This window comes from Acinonyx jubatus, chromosome C2 (assembly GCF_027475565.1).
Source record: "Acinonyx jubatus isolate Ajub_Pintada_27869175 chromosome C2, VMU_Ajub_asm_v1.0, whole genome shotgun sequence".
NCBI classification, from domain to species: Eukaryota; Metazoa; Chordata; class Mammalia; order Carnivora; family Felidae; genus Acinonyx; species Acinonyx jubatus.
Window position 1 is genome coordinate 44,761,869 of NC_069384.1, and position 22,944 is coordinate 44,784,812.

At 33.5% G+C, this 22,944-nt stretch overlaps 1 protein-coding gene across 7 annotated transcripts in view; it reads left to right on the forward strand.

Moving 5' to 3' along the window:
• The window catches only part of EPHA6 (EPH receptor A6), an 856,998-nt gene that overhangs the window by 522,176 nt on the left and 311,878 nt on the right, over positions 1-22,944 (forward strand). For all 7 annotated transcript variants that reach the window (XM_027077585.2, XM_027077587.2, XM_027077586.2 and 4 more), the window contains one exon: positions 13,241-13,365. In XM_027077585.2, the coding sequence (XP_026933386.1) occupies positions 13,241-13,365 (125 nt within the window). The remainder of the gene's footprint in view (positions 1-13,240; positions 13,366-22,944) is intronic.

Consider the following 22,944-nt stretch of genomic DNA (forward strand, 5'->3'; position numbering starts at 1 on the left):
TGATATATCTGATAAGGGTAATTTGCAAAATATATAAAATATATAAAAATATATAACTTATACAACTCAACACCAAAAAAAAAATCACAATAAAAATGGGCGAAAGATCTAAGTAGACATTTTTCCAAAAAAGACATACAGATGACCAATAGACACATGAAAAGATGTTCAACATCACTAATCATCAGAAAAATGAAAATCAAAGCCACAATGAGATATCACCTCACACTTATCAGAATGGCTAAAATCAAAACCCACAAAATAACAAATGTTGGCAAGCATGTGGAGAAAAAGGAAACCTTATGCGCTGTTGATACACTGCCTGCAATCACAGGTAGTACCAAACCCTACGTACTCTGTCTTTTTTCCTATACATACATACTTGTGATGAAATTTAATTTATAAGTTAGGCATAATAAGATATTAATGACTATAATAAAATAGAAGAGTTATAACAATATACTGTAACAAAAGTTTTGTGAATGTGTGCTCTCTCTCAAAATATCTTATTGTACTATATTTATCCTTCTTTATGTGATGATGTGAGATGATAAAATGGCCATGCGATGAGATGAAATGAGGAGAATGACATAGGCATTGTGATGTAGTGTTAAGTTACTATTGACCTTTTGATGACACATCAGGAGGATCATCTGTTTCTGGACCACAGTTGACCACAGTTAACTGAAACCATGGAAAGTGAAACCATGGATAAGGGAGGACTACTCTATGAAGTGTTGAGGGAAATAGAACAGCCTAAAATGTGAGGAGATGTTGACTGAAGTAAGGAAAGTAATCTGAGCAAATTATTCTTAGGTTTTTCTGAAACACAGCTTCAGGCAAGGAAACATCATTGTGAATATCTAAGGAAAAATTGTCCAGCAAGCAAGGGTTGTTTCTTTGGGGATTTATGATTGTTTGCCTGACAGGTTACTTCTCTTTGAGCAAAGATTTGGTTTCCCTAAGAAGCACTCAAAATTATGTAGCTGAAGTCTACAAATACAAATCAAAGAGAAATATACACAAATTAATAACATAAATTAAAAAAAAAACTATCAGTTGAAATTGAAGTCAAAGCAGAAGATCATAAGAATTATAGTAAGTGACATATTCTAAAATTTTTATATTATAGTGTACACTTTCAGGGTAACACTCAAAATACTTTAAAATATGGTATAGGAATTAACCAGATAGGAGACCATTCACTGTAAACCGTTGATAACAGCCATGATAGTGAATTCCTGCTGAATGTCAGCATTTCAACGTTGATCTTCCTATTTTGTTTCCTAACATTTTGCTGACACCTAATATAATTTAAATATTCAGAAATTATATGTTGCTGAATTTCAGTATTTAATTTTTGAAATTAATGTTACATTTTATGTATATTTCATGTATACTGTACCATTAATTATAAGTTAATGCTAAGAAAACAAATACTAGTTGGTTTCATAAACCCACCTTGGAAATGTATAGACTAAAATAAAACTTATTTTCATTGGCATACTTTTTTTCCCTATAAATAGAATTTAGGGGGAAAAAAAGCAAGATTATTTAGCATACCATATTACATTTCAAATGAAGTATAAAAATGTGCAAAGATTTACAGCATTTGTTATGAATAATAATCAATTCTTTTTAGTTTTAAAAATCTTTGCAGGGCACCTAAGTGGCTCAGTTGGTTAAACATCTGACTCAGGTCAGGATCTCACCATCATGGGATCAAGCCCCACATTGAGCTCCACACTGGCTGTGGAGCCTGCTTGAGATTCTCTCTCTCTCTCTCTCTCTCTCTCTCTCTGTCTCTTTCTCTTTCTCTCCCTGTCCTCTCAAAAAATCTAAATAAATAAATAAATAAATAAATAAATAAATAAAATCTTTGTAATACTGTTAGCTTCTGTAATACATATGGAACAATGGCATTTGGTTTGTTAACAAAGTAATCACAAAAAACAAGGGGATAAAGTATAATATGCACTGAGTGCCTTTGAAGGTACTGGGAGAAAGAACATGAAGTGGAAATTATGAGCTAGCAGCCAGTATGAGAATACACAGGCTTTTCATCCTCATGCAGTCAGTGATTTGTAAACAACAATTACTAACTAGAGAAAATGAGAGGAAAACACAGAGCTCAGCCAGGTGTTATTTTACGTCAGTGATTTACTCTGCTATTTGATCAATGATGAGAACAAAATCACCCATATCCTCAGGAAGCCATGAATGTTTCAGAGCAGCTGTGGGAGCACCTGGCTACTTGTCCGACGCAAAGACTACCTCCATCAAGGAAGAATCAAGATTTATTCCTCTCGGCTTCAACCAGAAACAATGCCAATTAATCTGCTGTTGCATCGCATAATTTCTTTAATGAGAGAACAAAAGCAGTTTTACAGTCCCATTTCGGATGACTTGGCAGGAATACACTTGCGTCCTCCTCAATCAGTTGTGACAGGATCATTCAACATTCCCTCAAGTGGCCAGCGGTATGAGTACTTTCTCCCTTTATATATCTTCTGGAAACACACACACATATGCGCGCACACACACACAGTTGTGAATAGCTCTCACTTCCAAAAAGTAATAAAGAAAAAAAATCCCTAAACACAGCTTTTTAAATATTTTACATCTAGGTTTTATAGAAAACAGAGAATCTAAGGGCTATAGCCTACAAAATCTACAGAATCCAGCAGAATTTTACTGACTGAGATGTGTTAAACTGTGGCTAGGGAAAGTGAGAGCACAGCTCATGGGGTGGAGCAGGTACAGGGATGGGGAAAAATGCCTTTAGAATTAGTGAAAAGGAACACTCTCTATTAATAATCAAATAACTCAGCGTATTTTTGGTTTTCCTATTATTCCTCAATCCAAATACTTTTTTTTTCAAATGAGACAGTTAAATAATGGAAAATATTGAAAATTCAATAAACTATTCCAAGATGGATTTTAATATTATACATATTAAATTATAGCATATCCATTTTGATTGATACAGCATGTTCAAATTCCTATCACTTTGCCTCATTACTTATTTTCTGGTATTAATATTATATGTTATTATGCTATATTATAGATTATTTTTTTCTTATATTAATCTACTCTCATAAAATGATGTCATATACATGGAGTATATGACTCAATTGACCATTGCTCCTATGGTACCATAGAGGATTTATAGAACAAAAACCCCATGGATGGGACAATTATCTGATAAGGTTTGAAACAAGATTTAAACAAGTTTTGAATAAAAGAGATTCACATAAAAGTTACCTGATGTGTTTGTGTGGCACTGTACTAGGTCCTATGGAAGGTTCAGAACCTGAAATGCCACAATCACTGGGGTACAGTCCATAAGTACCAGACTTAGCCTAGAGTCCACTTCGTACCTCTTATGTAACTGCAAGTTGCTTCTGTTTGATCCTATGTCCTCATCTTTAAAATGAAAATAACTGTACCTACAAAGTTAAAATGTATATTAGATGATATATCTGAAGCACACAGGAAGTTAAAAAGTGAAGTACAATATATCATTATAGGGATGCTTCGGTGTCTCAGTCAGTTAAGCTTCCGACTTTGGCTCAGGTCAGGATCTCAACAGTCCATGAGTTCCAGCCCTGCATTGGTCTCTGTGATGACATCTCAGAGCGTGGAGCCTGTTTGGATTCTGTGTCTCCCTCTCTCTCTGCCCCTCCCCTGCTTGCACTCTGTTTCTCTCTCTCTCATAAATAAACATTTAAAATTTTTAATATATTATATACTCTATAAAGAGGAATATCAAGAGCTTATGATAAAGGCAGTCAATTGCTAGATGTCATGAGGAATAGATAGTAAACCTTTTAGGAGTTCAGACATCAAAATCAATTGCATCCAAAGTGATTAAAGAAGTCTTCAGCTAGTTCATAGTTCTATCTGAAGGGGAAGAATGGTAATTGCTGTGATTTTATCTTATATTATGAACCATTCCTTAAATGTGAATCTTTCTTCTAAAATTCCCCAGGTCATCCATGGGTCATTTCACAGCCCCAAAATGGAACTAAAACTGTCTTGTCTGTTTATGCACTTTAGGTGACAACAGCACAGAAAAAGATTTTTTTTCCTTCTTAAGACATCCAATAAGTAAATCCATAACATTTATAAAACTAATTTTCATAAAGCTTCTTGGGTTAAAATACTTTTGAATCCAGTGTTCTTCCATCTAGCTTCCTCTGCAATTTTGTATCATCATATAAATTCAAAGATGACAAAAATACAGGGAAAGATTATAATTAAATGACTCCTCCATAAGCCACATGTATTACTTTATGGTCATAGCTTATAAGTCTGTTAACATTTAGGTTTAAGTTTCTGAAATTTATTAACTCTTCAATTATATTTTTGAAAACAATTTCAGAATGTCACGTTAGCTATGAGATGACAAAGATTAGTTAGGTTTTTAAAAATAAAATCGTATTCCTTTTAAAGTAGTTTCAAAAGGTACAGATAATATAATTTGTTAATATAATTTAAAAATCAGTAACTGGTTAATTGTTAGATTCACTTCTGTTATTCTCTTGTTACATCTAGTTTTCCTAGGCTAGCATGAGAAACCACTATTAATAGCTTGATGTGATTCCATTTTAAAATGTATATATGCATATGTACATATATTATGCATATATATGCATATATATTCATTATATTTTTAATAGATATCCCAAGGTTCAGTTTTATTCAGAGCAAAGAATAAAAACTTTTGGTCTAGAAGAAACTCAGCCATAGGTTTAGAATCTGTACTCAAACTATGCATGCAATGGCAATAGTATTCTAATATAATTGATTTGCTGCTGCATTTGTCTACTATTTGTCTAATGATAATAGTTTAAATTTTTTTTAGCATTTATTCATTGTTGAGAGACTCTAGAGTGTGATGAGGGGAAGGGGCAGAGAGAGAGAGAGAAAGAAAGAATCTGAAGCAGGCTCCAGGCTCTGAGCTGTCAGCACAGAGCCCCACGTGGGGCTTGAACTTATGGACCATGAGATCATAACCTGAGTTGAAGTCCAACACTCAACTAACTGAGCCACTCAAGCACCCCAATGTTAACAGTTTTAAATAGAATAGTTCAACTAGTGCTTAGAGCAGTCCTTACAGTGTTAGCGTCAGGCACAACATTTCACTTCTCTTCATACTGCTGGTTCTGTTTGCATACATGGGCTTCCTCTTCTTTAATAAAGTCCGTTTTGGTATTGAAGTTCTTGCAGATCCCCTCGTTTTCCTCTTGATCATATTGGCAACAGTATTGGATGTAACATCAAGAAACCTTTGATGTCTAAGTATTTTGCAGCCAGAGTAAGTTCAAAAAGTGTTCCTTGGTTAACTTTCAGGGATTCTTAGTCCCAAACAGGTATACCATCTATTTGCTTTTCTTTGTTCTCATCATCCTCAAAAGGAGGGTCAACTCTGAATGACCTTTTTATAAATATTGCTGAACTAATATTTAGTAGGGAAACTAGGTCATCATTTACCTCATCATCCATTCCCAAATCTTCCAATATGGTCTTGATAGTTATACAATTTGGTTATATAATAGTTATATAATTTAGTTAACAATTTGGGGGTATCTAGTATTTAGAATTTTTTGAATACTTTTTTATGTTTATTTATTTTTGAAGGAGAGAGAGACAGAGTGTGAGCAGAGGAAGGGCAGAGAGAGTCTCTGGAGACACAGAATCTGAAACAGGCTCCAGGCTCTGAGCTGTGGCACAGAGCCCGACACGGGGCTCGAACTCCTGAACCACAAGATCATGACCTGAGCCAAAGTTGGACACTTAACAAACTGGGCCACCAGGGGCCCCTAGATTTTTTTTTTAAATCACAGTATGAATGTTGATTTACGACTTGTTTTTATCACGTTAAGTATGACACTTATTTTCCCATGCCTGTGTATATACATCAGTTTTAAAACAGCTTCATTAAAATATATTGTATGGAGTTCTTTCAAGTGTCCAAAATTTTTTTAATGTAGCAATAAAATTTGTAAAACTTTTTCCATTCACTATATTATTTCATGTTTTTAAGTTTATTTATTTATTTTGAGAGAGAGATAGAGAATGAGGGATGGGCAGAGACAGAGGGAGAGAGAAGATCCCAGACTCCACGCTGTCAGTACAGTGCTGGATGTGGGGCTTGAACCCACAAACTGCGAGATCATGACCTGAGCCAAAATCAAGAGTTGGAAGCTCAACCGACTGAGCCACCCAGAAGCCCCAATTCATTATATTATTTTAAAGATTTATGTTTTTGCAAATTTTATCACTTAGGTACCTCCTTTCCACAGTACTAGTTAAAATTATTTTAGTTGTTTATGTATAAATGACTTTCCTGCTCATTTTTTCCTTTTTTTGATGTTATTTAAATGGGCTCATCTTTTTCCCTGTATGTGGAACAAATTTTTCATGAAGCAGCTGAGGCCCAGGAGTTACAACCCATATTTAAATATAATATGTTTAATCTATTTATATAATTTTTATAATTGTACAGTTCAAATAATTGTATTTTTACCTAGAAAAATTACTAGAAACCAATATTCTTGATTTTAATAAAATGGGATGCCATGAATAAGGAAATTGTTTGAAGTTAAGCCGAGAAAGGACACATTCTTGATTTTGGCCTTCTAGAAAGGGCAGCTTTCTGAGATACTGGTGAATAGCATATGTTAAATGCTTAGAAAATACTGGCACAACATAGATCTTTTTGCTAAAAATTGACAGGTAATAATAAGGTCAGCAGAATCTCAGGCTGTTCTAATTTGGGAATACTTTTTTTTGTCTTTATATTTCAAAGAAACTGCATTTTATAGCATCTGTCATATAAACAATTTCTTAAATGCCTCTGGAATGATATAATAGTCAGGAGAGGTATGTGGTATAAATTACTATAAACAGCAGCCTAAAGACAAGCTTAACAGTGAACGCATTAAATCAGCAAGTCATAGACTAGTAAAATAGAAATTAAAAAGGCACAGATTATGCTGAAAAGAACTTTAAAGATAATTCTTCAGGTTTTACTCTCTGTAATTAAGTGCTGACAGTGCTGTACCATTTTAACTTATTATTTAAAAAGTGATTTTTCACTGCGGCCTCCACAGGTGGTGAGAGTTTTCAGTGCAAATACTTCCACAATTTTTCACTTGTCTTGTCAAGCTACCTACCAGCATCACATTGATATGGTAGGAAGAAATAGAGTGACCAAGCTTTGTGTTACATGATGTTAGTGTTTCTTTGGAAAAGACTTGAAATTCAGATATAAGGACTTTTTTAAAATACAGAACAACATTAACTTGGAGGAAAAACTGTAAAAAAAAAAAAAGTAGTCCAATATCACCAATAGCTTAAGGTGGTATAATCAGGAAGAAGAAAACCTCTCCTTTTTTAATAAGAAAGGCAGAGAAGTGAGAAACCTGACAGACTATAGGTTAAATAAGGAAAGTCTTTAGGATGAGAGTATCCGACATTTTTCAAAATATGTTTAAAAGAAACAGATTGAATACTTTTTTAAGGTTGTAAATTATCAAATGAATTAGGTAATTAAACAAATAGATGCTTTTTATCACTGCTTTAGAACTTTTTTGTTTTGTTTTAATTTTTTTAGAAACTCGGTTTTTTTTTAAACCTACCCACTTTCCCTACAGAACCATAAATGTATCTATCCCAAATTAAGGTCTTTAAAGATAAACCAGTTAAAGTGTTGTAATTTTCCTGTTACCACTGTAACAAATTACCACAAATTTACTGTTCAAGAACAACACATATTTATTATCTTATAGTTCTGGACATCAGAAGTCCAACATGAGTCTTATAGGTATAAAAACAGGGGTGTCAGGAGGGCTGGTTCCTTCTGGAGGTTCCAAGGAGAATTCATTCCTTCCCTCTTCTACTTTCTACAGGTTGCCTACATTCTTTGGCTCAGAGCCTTCCTTCTGTAGACAAGTCGCCTCCTGCCTCCCTCTTTTGGCACTTGTGATTACATCAGGCCCACCTGGGTAATTCAGGATAATCTTTCCATCTCAAAATCCTTAGCTTAATCAAAACTGCAAAGTCTCTTTTGCCAGGGAGGAACATTCACAGGTTCTGGGGATTAGAAGTGAATCTATTTGTGAGCCATTATTCATCCTATCACAGCTGTCATACGGCTTAGCATACCATGTTATTCCCAGGTACAGGACAAAGCTAGACACTAGAAAGAAAATAAAGCATCGATTCTGCTGTATATTTCATGTATATTTCAAACTCAGAACCAGATTTCAACCACATGGGGAAAGTAGGTAACAATATAGATTGCTATTAAACTCTGATTATAAGAAAGACATCAAAATAAAAGCATATGAGGCAGATACTGTTAAGATATATTATGTTGTATAAAGCATAATCTATTTAATAACTATTTCCAAAACAAGATATCGATCAAAAGTAGTTTCAAAATGTCAATTAACATGATAAATATCACATTCACAAAACTTCACAAGTAGAATTGTATTGATTATAGCATGTCTCTTTCCTGAGCATCTACTGAAACACTACTCCATATTCTTGCTTGGCAACTCTACCCATTGGTTCATTGGCAAAGAAAAAGAGAAAATCATAGTCTTAAAAGTTGGTTCTTGATTTGCAATTTCTGGTGTATATTATTTATTTATTATGCCATTGTTATTTACTTATTATGTTGTTTACATTTCATTATGTCATTGATTATACCCCCCTCCACCACACACACACAGACACGCATATATCTCTCTGGAAAGAAGCACAGGGAAGAAGAGAAAGGAAAATAATAAAGAAAAGAGAGTGAAAAGCACTAAAAAGGGAAATGAAGAAAGAAGAAGGAAGGAAAAGGATAGGAAAAAGAGAAAGAAAAAAAAAGAAGTATGATAGATGAGCAAAAGTGAAGAGTTAATTCCATTAATGCTAAAGGTAAGAACCAGGACCTAGGTTAAAGGTACAGGAAGAAAACAATGACTCCGTATGAGAATTTGTTAACAATTAGAGATTTTCAAACAGAAATGGACAGCCTTATGAAGTAGTGTACTCTTTAGAGCAACTGTTGAAGCAAGAAGTGGATAATCGGCTAACAAGAATATGTTGAGGAATTTTCTGCATTGCTGAAATAATATACTAAATGACTTACAAGGTCTATCCTAGTACTAAGATTCTACTATTTAACATTCATTGTGAAGATTTCCATTGTCACAAATACATGAGTGTAGAAGTGTGCTCTTGCTCTCCCCCATCTCTCTCTTCTTCACCTAAACACACACACACGTGCACACACACACACACACGTGCACACACACACACACACAATTAAATCTTAATTAGGACCAAAGTAATTACCTAGAATAATTTACAGTTCTTTCAGGTATTTTCATGTAAGCATCAGAAAATAACACTTATCCTAATGTGAATAAAATCTCCTTTGTTCACTAACTCCACGATGTACTTTTCTTGTTTTGCCATGTAGTTCTTGGTAAACTATTTGAGATTCAGAAAATGTAGTAATCAAAAAGGGTTGTATTAAAGCCATTTTCAAAAATGTGGTAATCTATTCAACAATCATTTATTTTGAAGGTCAAAGCTAAGATTTTGAAGGCTTAAGAAAGGATGTATATCAGAAATACAATTCTACTGAAAACTATACTGAATGCACAATTCTTTACTCAGGAAACATTGCTTGAGCCTTCAAGTCTTTCAGTTAGTCTCTGATCTGACAAACTCCAGAAGATATTATTTCCCTGACTATTTATTTATTTCTCTGACTTTTTAGAATCAGAAGTTAAAATCAATAGTTGCCCTCTGTGTTCTAAAATTAGTTTTTCTCATGTGGAGGAATAAGTGTATTTTCCCCTTTATGTTTGTTGGTACTACAGTGTTGTCACAATATGCCAAATTCAGATGTTATATAAATTCAGGTTATTAAGAAAACAAATTTGTCAAATATATTCAAAACAAATTCTTGAGGTTTCATGTATTGATGCCATATTTTAAAATAAAATTCCATATGGTGCTAGCCTTCTCACAAAATAGAAGATGCAGCATTTGGGATGTATATTGACCTATAAATTATTTCCCACATCCTCTGCTTTAATTCATTAACTGTTTAAAATGTGTGCCTAGTGTATATTGCACAGCTCTTTTCAAAAACAATAGGTTAGTACATAGTGTGGTTCAGAACATCCAAATCATGTAAAGCACCATTCTCTGTAAAATAACAAAATAATAAATGTGGGCATAAAGTATGAGAACTCTAACAGAACCATATAGGAAATTTCAACACTAGAGGAATTGTCTGATAAAGTAGAAACATAATTGAATATTTTTCCATGAAAATAATAATTATGGAGACTATATGAAAATATGGAATAAGATTTCAAATACATGGTTATGCAACTATGTAAAATATAGACATTTACATATAAAGAGGATAAGCAGAAGTGAAGAGATTTTAGAGTTTATATGGTTCTTGGACACTGAAGTCCATGTATAAGTGAAGAATTTATAACTAGATTTCTTAGAAAATAGTATATTCATTAGTACTTCCCAGAGTAGTTAAATAATAGATTTTCTTTATTTTATAGAAGTATAGGAGAGGACTCATAAAATTTAGGTGATGTACATGTACTGTTAATTAACCAGTGGGGAATTGGAAATAGAAAAGATAATACCTGTATGTTAATCAATAATTATTCTAATATGCTGCCATAATTGAATTTATTATCAGTTTTGCAAGAATTATATCATTTGACCTTGAGTGCTAAATAATTATGTGGCAAAATGTAGTACACTGGTAATATTATTGCCTTATGACATTGCACATTAAACTGAAAATTACCCATAAGATTGTATACATGAAAAGGACATTTTTAAAAATTATAATGAATTGTTATATAGAAGTCAACTTCTAATTTATATGATTCATCTTAAAGTTATAATTTTTCCATAAAACTCCATTAATACACTATTATACTACAGTTCAAGAGCATTAATGACATTTATTAATGGTAGTTTATTAGTACTAATATGACTCAATTTAAATAATGAATTATCTGAGCACTTTTTCTTATTTACCATGCTATCCACTTCTGTTTTAGCTTATAGCACACTTCTACCTTTTAGCGACTTCTGTTATTATCATCACTCATTTTTAAAAATACATTTTAGTGCAATAATGCTTTCATTGAAAAGCTGGAGTTTTAATATAATTTCTAAAGTACTTAATTCCTTGGGAGAACCAAACTTTTCATTCTCACAAATTTAAGAAATACTTTATCTTTACGATGCAAAGGCAACATTCAGAAAGAAAATACCAAACCTAATACTTGAGCCTTTCTTACAAATTTAAAGTATATTTATTTTAATCATAGAGAATCAATTTTTTCAAATTCTATCCTCACCTGCAATTGGTTCATTTGAATAGATTTCTGGAAATGAGTTGGAAAGACATTGTGAGTTCATAATTATAATTCCAATATGAGTTTACTATTACAGGGTTTTTATGTACCTTCATTGATCTGATATCTGTATCCGTTTCCTGTTGAAAAAAACAAATAAACAGACCTAGTCCTCAGTAACACCATATTACTCATTTGCTTTAACCCTCAACATACGCACAAGGATTCAGATTTACAATACGAATACTACCAACAGCAATATCATTACTAAAAACAGTTTAGTAATTTTTGCAGATTTTTTTTAATCCTTAAAACTACTTCTTTGGGATATACACTAAGTTACTATGTTTTAAGTCACTTTAAGTAGTTACTCTTGGAAGCTGTGCCTCAATACACAGGTTTCATTTTTCTTTTAATTTTTGGATATTACTTTTTTAAATAATTTGCTTTCTAACCATTTAACTATTCACAGAGTTCCAAAGTAAATCTTCAAGGGAAGGCAATATTGAGACTTCTATCTTCTAACCTTATCATGTCCATCCTGTTGCTTACCACCCCCAAGGGTGACTATTGTTATTATTTTTTTACTCTTAGGCTTATCCTTACATTGTTTTTTGTACATTTTCCCTCCTTACTTTTTTTATTTAAAAATATATCCTGAAAAAACTCCATTTTTATATGGAGTATTTATAGTCATAATTCTCTGGTGGATGTAGCATAGGTTTTCAACCCATCCCTTTTTGATGGACAGTTAAATTATTTCCAATCTTTACAAATAAATCTCAGTGAGTAATCTTATAAATGTGTCTCTCTGTGTTTGTTCAGTGTGTTTTTGGGATAGATTCCAAAAAGCCCAAGTGTAAATGAACATATAATTTGCCTCAAATTGTTAAATTTCCCTTCATAAAAGTTGTACTATTTTGCATTACCACCGACAGTGTACTAAAGTGCTTTTCCCTAAAGTCTAGCCAATAGAGCCTGGTGTCAAATTTTTGGATTTTTGCCAATCTGATTAGTGAAAAATGATACCTCAGTATATTCAATTTGTATTTTTCTTTTTATGAGTGAAATTTAACTTCTATGCAAAAACCTATTGTTTTAAAAATTAGAATACTTAAAAATGAGTATTTTGTTAGAGAAAATTATGATATATAAATCCAGGGAAATCTTGGAAGTCAAATGCAAGATTACCTTAGATTAGGATTGGGTTGCTAATACAATGTTATATAGGGGAATAAAGACATACTTCTGAAAATAAACTTCAGAAGTTAAATGTTTCAATTTTATTCAAATGTCACAGAAACCATGCAAAAGAAATAATTTTCACTTTGATATGCAATAAGTTACTAAAGATAAGATGTTTGTAATATGAAGTTTTATAAAGTACTAACAGTTTACAAAGTATTAAGTCTTGAAGAGAAAGAAAAGCCTATAAATGATCTTGTAATTTCAGAGTATTTTTCTATAGTAGATTTAGATCTGATAAAATACAGGATCCAAATGTATTGTACCTCATGTCATAGACTAAAACCAAAGCCATCTTAGAGAAAAATCTCCTCTAACAAAGATGAAGATGATGAGTTCTGGCTCTTATTCTTGGACTATTTGAGTTTTTCCTATGTTCCCTAGTAGTGCTTCTAAATATATTTTAATACTTTATTTGGATTAAATAGAGTAGATCCTGATCCTTTCTTATTAATCTGACATCAACAATTGCTATCCGCTTCAACAAGAATTATATTTTCCTTGGAAGACAAAATATTAAAGAAAAGATGATGGAGAATGATTCCTGCCAATTAATTCTTAGTTATTTTCTTTCCTTTCAGCACCTTCCCTGATAGGTGTGGTAAGGAAGGACTGGGCATCCCAAAATAGCATTGCCCTATCATGGCAAGCACCTGCTTTTTCCAATGGAGCCATTCTGGACTACGAGATCAAGTACTATGAGAAAGTAGGTCTTATTTGGAGCTTCCTAAAGAAACTATATATACATATATATGTATATATGTATATATTGAGCATGTTGTTATATTATTTTACTTTAAAACCTGTTCTGTGACATAACCTCATACCTACTATGTCTTTCAAAACTCTAGTTTACTACTGTGCTTATACTTTTCTTAATTTGTCTTGTTTTATGTCAGATGATAAAGTTAAAAGACATAAGATGTTCATCTCTGTCATGATTTACTACAGGGATTTTTCCAACATAGTAAGAGGTAATAACTCCTTCAACTTACAGTTTAGCTGACATAACATTGTTTCTAAAATTCACTTGGAAGACATAGTAAAATGGAATTGCTAGAACCTAAAGAAGGAGTTTGTATAGCCTGTATTGTTTGCCAATGAGTTACAGTTACAATTCTCTATAATTTGGAAAGGATGATTTAAGGGATAAATGGAGTTTTACTTAGGTCAGCTGTTTTACTTTTTTAAGAAGCCGCCCAGATAAATCTGGTTTATAAATCAACTTAATCTTAATTTTCATTTTTGTCATTTAAAATTGTTCTCAATTACTATATTTTCCCAAATTATATACTTCCTTACCTTTCTTGCATTCACATTCTTTCTTTATGTGTTTTTCCCTTTATTCCTCACTATTATGATATTGTTGCTATAGATATTATAGGAGAGGACATAACAATTCTAATATGTCTCATTGTGCTAATACTGCTCTGGAATATTGATAAAGGGAACATTAAATTTTTAAAAAATAATGTAAAAATTATACATAATTTCTAGTTGTATACTAAAGTAAGAAGGAACTTCTTGCATTTCTGTAAATTACTAGAAGCAAAGGAACATCACAAATTTTGATTTCCTTTGAAAAAATATAGGTCAAGAAGAGAAATAGAAGTCTATCTTTTCCTATTCTATTGATTCTGAGCAAATGTATGTTTGAAAAAGGGAGCGGTAACTCAGTAGCCTGCCTGTACCCATTTTTGACCGTCTAGTAATTTCAGCATTATGTAGTCAATGAAAACTGTCGTTATCATGATGAATTCACATGAGTAACTCCATAGTCTAAGAAAAGAGAAATTTACTGAGTTTTAATTGGATTACAGATTGTGCACATTGGCCACACCAGCATGTGCTCAGAAATCCTGCTGAGCTCTCCTTTCAAACGTTACAACCTCTAGCATGCTGTCACAAAGTAAACATATTTTCTGTCTACTAGATTAAGTAGATCTTTAGATATGTAAAAATTCTCATTATTTAAAAAGCAATGGGCACAAATATATCAGCAACTTTTCAGAATGAAAATATCCCTCTATGCTTTATAAAGGCTATATTTTGTACACAGAAAATAATTCTCATTTTATAGTCATTTATGTTTCAAATGTTGTAAGATGAAGATAACTTTTAATATTTCCAATTAAGGACAAATCATACAAATTCTGTAAAAAGGGAACCATAATCATCCAATCAAAATTTTAGAAATCAATAAAATTCTGAAAGATGCTGGCATAATTTTCCCGTTTTAATGGTGGAATAAATAATGTGATGAGGGAGTCTATTTTTTAAGAAAATGGCAATGATGCAGTGCTAATGGAGTTACTAAACTTGTAGTAAACATGGAGGTGGAAGCCATGGATTCCTAGTTCATGTTCTGATTGTGATGCTCATTATGCCTATGGCCAAGAAAAGTCAATTCATCTTCCTATGTCTCACACTTCACTTTTACAAAATGGAAATGAAAGATATCAAGTCTTCTAGTGGGTTGTAAGGATTAATTTTATAAACAGACCCAAAGATGAAAATCAGTATTAGAAATCATTTAATTTAATTTAAGAATTAGCAGGCGCCTGGGTGGCTCCGTTGGTTAAGCGTCTGACTTTAGCTCAGGTCATGCTCTCACAGTTTGCAAGTTTGAGCCCTGTGTAGGGGCCTCTGCTGACAGCTCAGAGCCTGGATCCTGCTTCATATTCTCTCTCTCTCTCTCTCTCTCTCTCTCTCTCTCTCTCTCTCTCTGCCCCTCGCCTGCTCACACTGTCTCTCTCTCTTCAAAAGTAAATAAAATTTTTTTAAAAATTAAAAAAAAGAAAGAATTAGGGAAATAATTGACATATAATATAACATAGAATTATTATACAATAGCATGGGAATTGTATACAAACTAAATAAAGATCATCATCTTTTCATATGTAGAGGCAACCAATCAAAGGTGTTAGAATATCAAACCTTTCAGAGAGGTTTGAAATGATTAATAGGATTAAAACCTTTCCCAACCATGCCTTCATATTGTAACTGTACATTTTACCTATTTGCTTCTATAAAGTGATTTCTCCTTCCAAGCAAATATTTTTTTAAAAACTTATAACAAGGACAACTTATAATAGAATTCCTAGTTGGAAGTGCTAATTTCCTTCTTTATTAGGAACCTAAATATTGCCAAATACAAAGAAGAGCAAAATACAAAGAAATATATGTACAAATGATGCTAATTTTGGAACACAAATATCCCCTCATATGTGTATATGTATGCATGGTTACATAAATATAGAGAAACATAGAATGGAATAGAGCATACACCCTGCTGTTTCAAGTGTTGCGTGTTGAGTTGGAGTGCAATGGGGGACAGAAGTATATGAATGGAGGCAAGGAAGAGAGAGGGAAGTAGCAAGCTTAGGTAAATATGGATGGATGGATGGATGGATGGATGGATGGATGGATCCTAAATCTCATTGCCCATAAGCAAGCCCTGAGACAGGATTTTGTTAGCAAGTGATTAATTAAGAAAGTTCCCAGGAAAACCGACTGAAGAATGGGGAGGCAGGACTATAAGGGAGTTCTGGAGTAAATTACATCTCAGAGTTCATCCTATGGAGATAACAGAAGCTGAGCTCCCATGCTCTGGCTCCAGTCAGTCATTGGCTACAAGTCTTAATGAGATGTACAGAAAAAAAGTCATTGGCACTTCTGGTTCTCTGTAGTGGCTTTAGTAGCCCAAGTTTAGGTCTTTAAAGAAGGTGCTACATACAAGCCTTCACAATCAAAAAAAAAAAAAAAAACCATAGGCACTTGGTTGGGGGGGATTGGGAGTGGGAACACATAAAGGTGGTCCAAAGGGATCTGATGGTACACCAACTATTAAGTAAGGTAATTCAGTGCTCAAAGAGCTGTGAATTTTAATCCTGGGCTCATTGTAATATTCATATTCTCCTCAGTCTTTTAATAGGGGTGCCTCAGTCTTTAATTTGTGGCTTGTTAAACCTTCCATTTCCTTTTAATCAAAGTCAGTCTGTATTGCTAACTCATAATTAATCCACAATCAATATTTACACTATTCTCTGAGGAATTCATGCTGTTTTATTAAGTTCTTCTTAAGAGCATTATTCTATAAATCAGGAAAGAAGTTTGGTGCTTAGAATGTGCAGTGTCCACAAATATCTGAGATCAAGCAATATACCCTTGTTACCAGTGACTTTTTCTCACAGAATGTATAACATTAGAAAAAGGCACTGGCCTGGGTGGTCAAAAATTTGAGTTTGGCTCAGATCTTAATTTTCTTAGTCTGGTTTTCTCATCTATAAAATAAGGGTAGAAAAATAATTTCATAGTTCTAGCTGTTTCCAGATGCTACTATGTTTTTATCCATATAGCTTATAGATACATTATCCCATAACTCAAATAACTGTAGTTTTTCATTTATGTCTACTAAAATTAAATGCACACATACACATTGTAAAAAATATCTTACCACAGGGAACAGTAGTTTTCACATTATAATTACATATAAAAACTACCATTGTCTTCTGTGTGTGATGAGAGGGGTATGGAGAAGAAAACATATTGCTTGATTATAACTAATTAGATAGTGTCTCATCAGTTAATTATTCCTCCCCAATTCTTAGTTACTTTTTTCATACTCAAAAAAATGTTTAGTTTTTTGAACTCAAGTAAATATAGTTTGAACATGAAAAGACACTTAAAATAACGAAGAAAGTCAAATATGTTACCAAAAAGTTACATTTCATTTACTTACTAACAATGCTTTTCTCCAAAAGCAGAGCCTACTCATAATGAGGGAACTGTTAAAAATAAAAGACAATTTAAGTGATATAAACACACTTTATTTAACACTTTGTGAAGTGGGCAGTCTCCTCAGAGAACCATGAAATGGGGTAGAAGGTGGGAAACTTTTATAGGATAAAGAACAAAGAGGAGAAAAATAGAAAATATCTGGCTGAGGCCACATATTTAACCTTGTTTGGGGTGAAAAGGAAGAAGGAAAGAAGTACAGAGTTGACTTGGTGCTTGGGGCGGGCCGACTGGATATATGCATTTTTGGTCAGAGAATTTACAGGGGTACAAAAGTTGTATTTGGTTTGCTGATGTGGTACCTCAGGTGAGGGCAGCTCTGTCTTCAGCCTAGAAAGTCGTTTCAGCAAAACTAAGACATTATCACTCCCAATCTCCCAGTCCCCACCTCTCAAATTTGCAAACCTACTTGGCAGCTACAAAATACCAAAAATTCAATTGAACATCACACATGCCCCTTCCTTATCTCTTCCCTTCTCTCTTTACCCTTTGTGTTCACATTCTTGATTTTTCCTCTCCTTTTTGTTCTCTGCCCAAGGCACTTTTCTTTCTCCTGCTTCTTTGTTCTTTTATTATATCTATCAAAGTTAGTCTTGATTAGAGTCATTCATGTGTGTATCTGACTCTCTCACTAGTTTATGAGCCCCTGAAGAAAGCAGATCATTTCTTGTCTTTGTCACCCAACGCTCAATCAGTGTCTGATGCTGAAACAACGGTCTACTTTCAGTCATATTCTAAAGAAATTAGTAAAAATCCTCTTTGTTCAGCACTCATTCCCAGAAAACTGAGAAAAGTCACTCAGCCACTGTGAAATTAACCCAGCAATTTGAAAAACAGAAAGAAAGCCTCCAGAACTCCCTATTTCTACCTGTTCATAACGAAAACCCATACACAAATGACTATCAACTAAGGGACGTTCTGTTACTACGTAGAATGTAAGCCCATCAGGGCAGGGATTTCCTTTGTTTACTTTCACACCCCCAGCACTCAGAAGGGTACACCACTAATAATTCATGGACAATGGTTGTCCAGTTACATGTCAGGTACTTATAAAAGTGTTTTTCATGGATCGAATAATTCAATCTTAATAACAACCTTTTGAGATAAATACTATTACTCTTCCCATTTTACAGATGAGGAAATTAAGGCACAAGAAATCAAAAATCACAGAGCCAGTAAGTGGTTGTTAACGCTGGCCTTGGTACTTGCATCACAATTGGATGTCTCAAAAAGTCAGTGCTTTCTGCTGATATTGATTTTCTGGGTTCCCTGAGGCCAAACCCTTCATTATTCTCCAACGCCCATTTTGCATCTGTAAAATGGCAGTGATTAAACATACCTATTTCACCAGGGTGCTATACAGTTCCACTAATTACCAACTGGTAGCTCATTTTGCAAACATGAATCCCCCATAAAGGTTCATTATTCTTACATCCAGTATTTAAAGACACTGTGACTGGTAAAGTCTTTTCCTAAAGTTCTCTTGTTAATTTTTACCACGGTCAGCAGTTTTTAGATTTTGTTCAAGAAAACTCATCATGAGAAAGGAAACATTTCTTATATCCAGATGGTCAATAATTATCTACATAAAATACTGAATTAATGTATCTGCCATTGTTTCACCTAGTTTGCTAATAAAGTATCTATTAGTTTTGTATAGAATTACATAATTTCATGTCATGAGAACAACGTATTATTTTAAAAAAAGGTGAGGAGATTTGTAGGAAGCTTTCGATTATGGGAAATATTTTTATCTGTCAGGGGTGATTTAAGTTAGGCTCTTTTGAGAGAAGTTTGCATTCATGGTGTCCTTTATGAAGTCACATGTTTCTCAATACCAAACTTTATACAAGTCTCTTTGTTTCTCCCCTCCTCTCTTATTCTACCTTCTCAAGATAGTTTTACCCTAGATAACAATTCAATAAGTAGTGAATAGCTTTTTTTTCCCTAACGATAACATAATCAGTAAATCTACACTTACTTTGATTAAAAATAAAATAATCAACTACAGACATTTTTTTAAAAACTTCCCTCTTTAGAAAATGGTCAGTGTACCTTCCTAATTTTCTTTTGTTATATTTTCTTCACTTTGGTGTTTGAAGAAGTAAATTTTCTCTTCACTTCAGAATGCTACCCTTAACCTTCATCCACTCTTTAGTTCGGAAGCATATCTTCTTCATTCTTTGCACCCTCCTTTCCCGGTGGCCATCTCTAACTTGTACATTTTGCAACCTAAATATAAACTTGCATGTAAACCTACATGTGGTTATTATGTACTAAGAAAAGGGGGATTGAGAAAAGGGCGTAAGGATCGCCTGAATCACACGAAGATCTTGTTGAAAGGCATACTATGATTCAGTTGATTGGAAGTGGGTTGGGGGCATGGCGAGTGGGTTGAGGATTTACATCGGGAACCAGCTCCCGAGGGAAGCTAGCAGTGTCACTCCAAGGACTGTGCTTTGAATTGTAAGTCTCTAGAGGCCCTGATTCTCCATTACCTCACATTGCCAAGTGTGGATAGAGGGGAAATAATCATGACCTTCTAAACATACTCAGGAACTTAAACATTGAACCATCTTTATAAATGTCTAAGAAATTTATAGGTATTATAAGATTCATATGATATTCAAACCTAATATGTTAGTTTGAAGTAAAATGCAGTAAGGACCAAGTCAGTTTCAGATACAATTGAGTGCTTGCTTCTAAGGAAATCAGCAAATTCCTGACCTGTTAAAGTTTTGTGTTTTTTTTTTCTTTCTTTCTTTTTCATAATCCTTACTTGTTATGATGTCCACCACAGAGAAATTGGATATGAGCATTTGGTACTAATTAAAACAACATTACCTGATGGAAAATGGACAACAAGGGAATTTACTGATACAAACACTCATTAAGGAGATTTCATAGCCAATTTCCATGTTGCGCAGCAAACACCACACTGTGCAGAAGACTGCCTGGTTTAGTGAGCCCAGGGAGTCCCACGGTGCCTGGGGCAGAGATTCTCAGGATAGCAAGCCTGGGACAGGTGCCAGTACTGAATCAAAAGCGGCATCTGTATGGGTTTCACATACCAAAATAGAAAGAAATTTAAAAGATATTTATACTATTTCATCAAGCATAAAGTCTACACACATATGAAAATTACAAGTGTCTATTAACTATTCTAGTTTAAGTTCTCTCCATTTTCAGACAAGTTATACTATCTTTATCTTTCATTTGATTTAAAAAATGGATTCACTTAAAATTATAGAAGCTGAGCTTAGTATATCAAAGGCTTGGTACATCCAAAAAAAAGGGAAAAAAAATTAGTTGGGAGAAGTAAGTACTCTAAATATATTTCATTCAAAAGTTTATACCTAAATTTATAGACTGAAATGAAGTTATAAACATAATGAATGTCAAAAATGTATGTTCCTGTTTCCAAGAACAGTAAAACTATACTCCCTCCATCGTGCTCAAAGGGCCTGGGATTCTTTGGGCCATATACAGTCACCGGAAGTGCCATCCTAGCCCTGATGTTCTGTGTAATACTAGGTAAGGCTGCACATTAATTGACCACACTTCTGCCAACTTGCTATAGTTCAATCAACTCTAAATTTCACAACGTTTTAATTCAGTTTCACATCCTGAAGTCATAATCAGTTGCTTTGATATTCTTGATCATACTTTTCTTAAACTGCTTCCTCATCACTTTCCTAAATTCCATGTGTTTCTCTCTTTTTTGATGAGGTCAGGGTAAACTAAGTAGTTTTCCAATTCTGAAATCCTATGTTTTCATAAGCTTATTATTTTTATTGTGTCTTGCTTTGCTATGCAAGGTAACAGTAAATAATCAAGTAAGAGTAATGAAAGAATGAGAGACTTGATGTTTTCAATGAAAATATGAAATACTTAAAAAAATACAGAAGAGTATGTAAAAACCTTAAGGAATAAATAATCATCCAATTTCTTCAACAATCTAAATCTATATATTTTAAAACCAGGTTTTGCATATCTAAAGAAAGAGAAAAATATGAGTATTTTAAAATGATTAACTACTCACACATAAATTTCCACTTTCTCTTAAAAGTTATTAAGAGGGAGGGGTACCTGGTGGCTCAGTAGTTTAAGCATCCGACTTCAGCTCAGGTCATAATCTCATGGTTCATGAGTTCGAACCCTGCATCAGGCTCTGTGCTGACAGTTCAGAGCCTGGAGCCTGCTTTGGATTCTCTCTCTCTCTCTCTGTCTCTCTCTCTGTCCCTCTCTGCCCCTCCCCCACTCATGCTCTGTCTCTCTCTCAAATATAAACATTAAATTTTTTTTTAAAGTTGTTGAGAGGGAAGAAATAATGCAGGGTTATAGAACCACAATATCAAATTATCAGAGGATCACCAATGTCCCTTTGCATGGGGGGCAGTGGTGGAAAACAACACTAAAAATTATTCTAGGTGAAGTATTTGGGCCTGCCAAGAATTAGTGTAAAAGAGTATGCAAAATTAGTGTTTTACTGTTATATCTTCATTCCTCCAGAAAATTCCTTCTGGGCAATACCAAGGACACAAATTCAAACTTTCTCTAAATTTCTGATCTATTTTGGTGAAAATCAGACCAAAAAACTCACTGACAGACACCAATTTTTCTAATGTATATTTCCTTGAACTGTTACTGCATTCAGCCTTCAAAGAACTACTCTTCCATTAGCGGAAAATGCAAGTATAATGTTGCTGCTTTTGAAAGTTAAATACACAAGTCAGACATCTAACTTTCCATCCTAAAATGATGGAAGAATAAATACAACTATATAATGCCTGTAGGTAAATCTTGCCAGATTTTCTAATATAAATTTCAAGCTAAGAGCTGCAACTATATTCTGTTATATTACCCTTAGCAAGTTTTTTCATCACTGGCCTTATTAAAATGTTGACTGAATCATATTCCCTGGGGAGAAATGTAAGCTTTGCTTACTTTAAATGTAGTTAAAAATACAACCATATTTTTGCCTATTCTTTAGACAATTACCATGTGGGGCTGGCAGTACAAACATAATTACCAGTTCATAATATTATCCTTTCTCTTCTCATACTCTACTGCTACTGTCTTTCACCCCGCACTTAATAAGAAAACCCCCACATTGAACAAAGATACATTTATTTCTTCAGAGGATTTTGAGACCTGTAATTATATGAAAAATCATGTGAAGTTGTCTTGAGACATCTCCTATAAAAGACAGGGTGGCACGGTGTATTGTTTGCCTCAGTTTTCCTTGAGGGATTTATTTAGGAAATGCTACTAGAGGAAATATGGACCATGAAGAGGATAAGGCAGAAATGAGCTATTCTTGGTAGCAAATCAGGAATTTGGTGGGGTTTTTTCCCTAGAAATAGTTCACTTCCATAAATACTTTTGTGAAAAGTGTGTATGTGTTTTGAAATTGTGCCTTTTTTTAAGTGCAGCTTTTATTAGGCTCTGTAGATTTCAAAGTATTGTAATATTATAAAGAAAATTC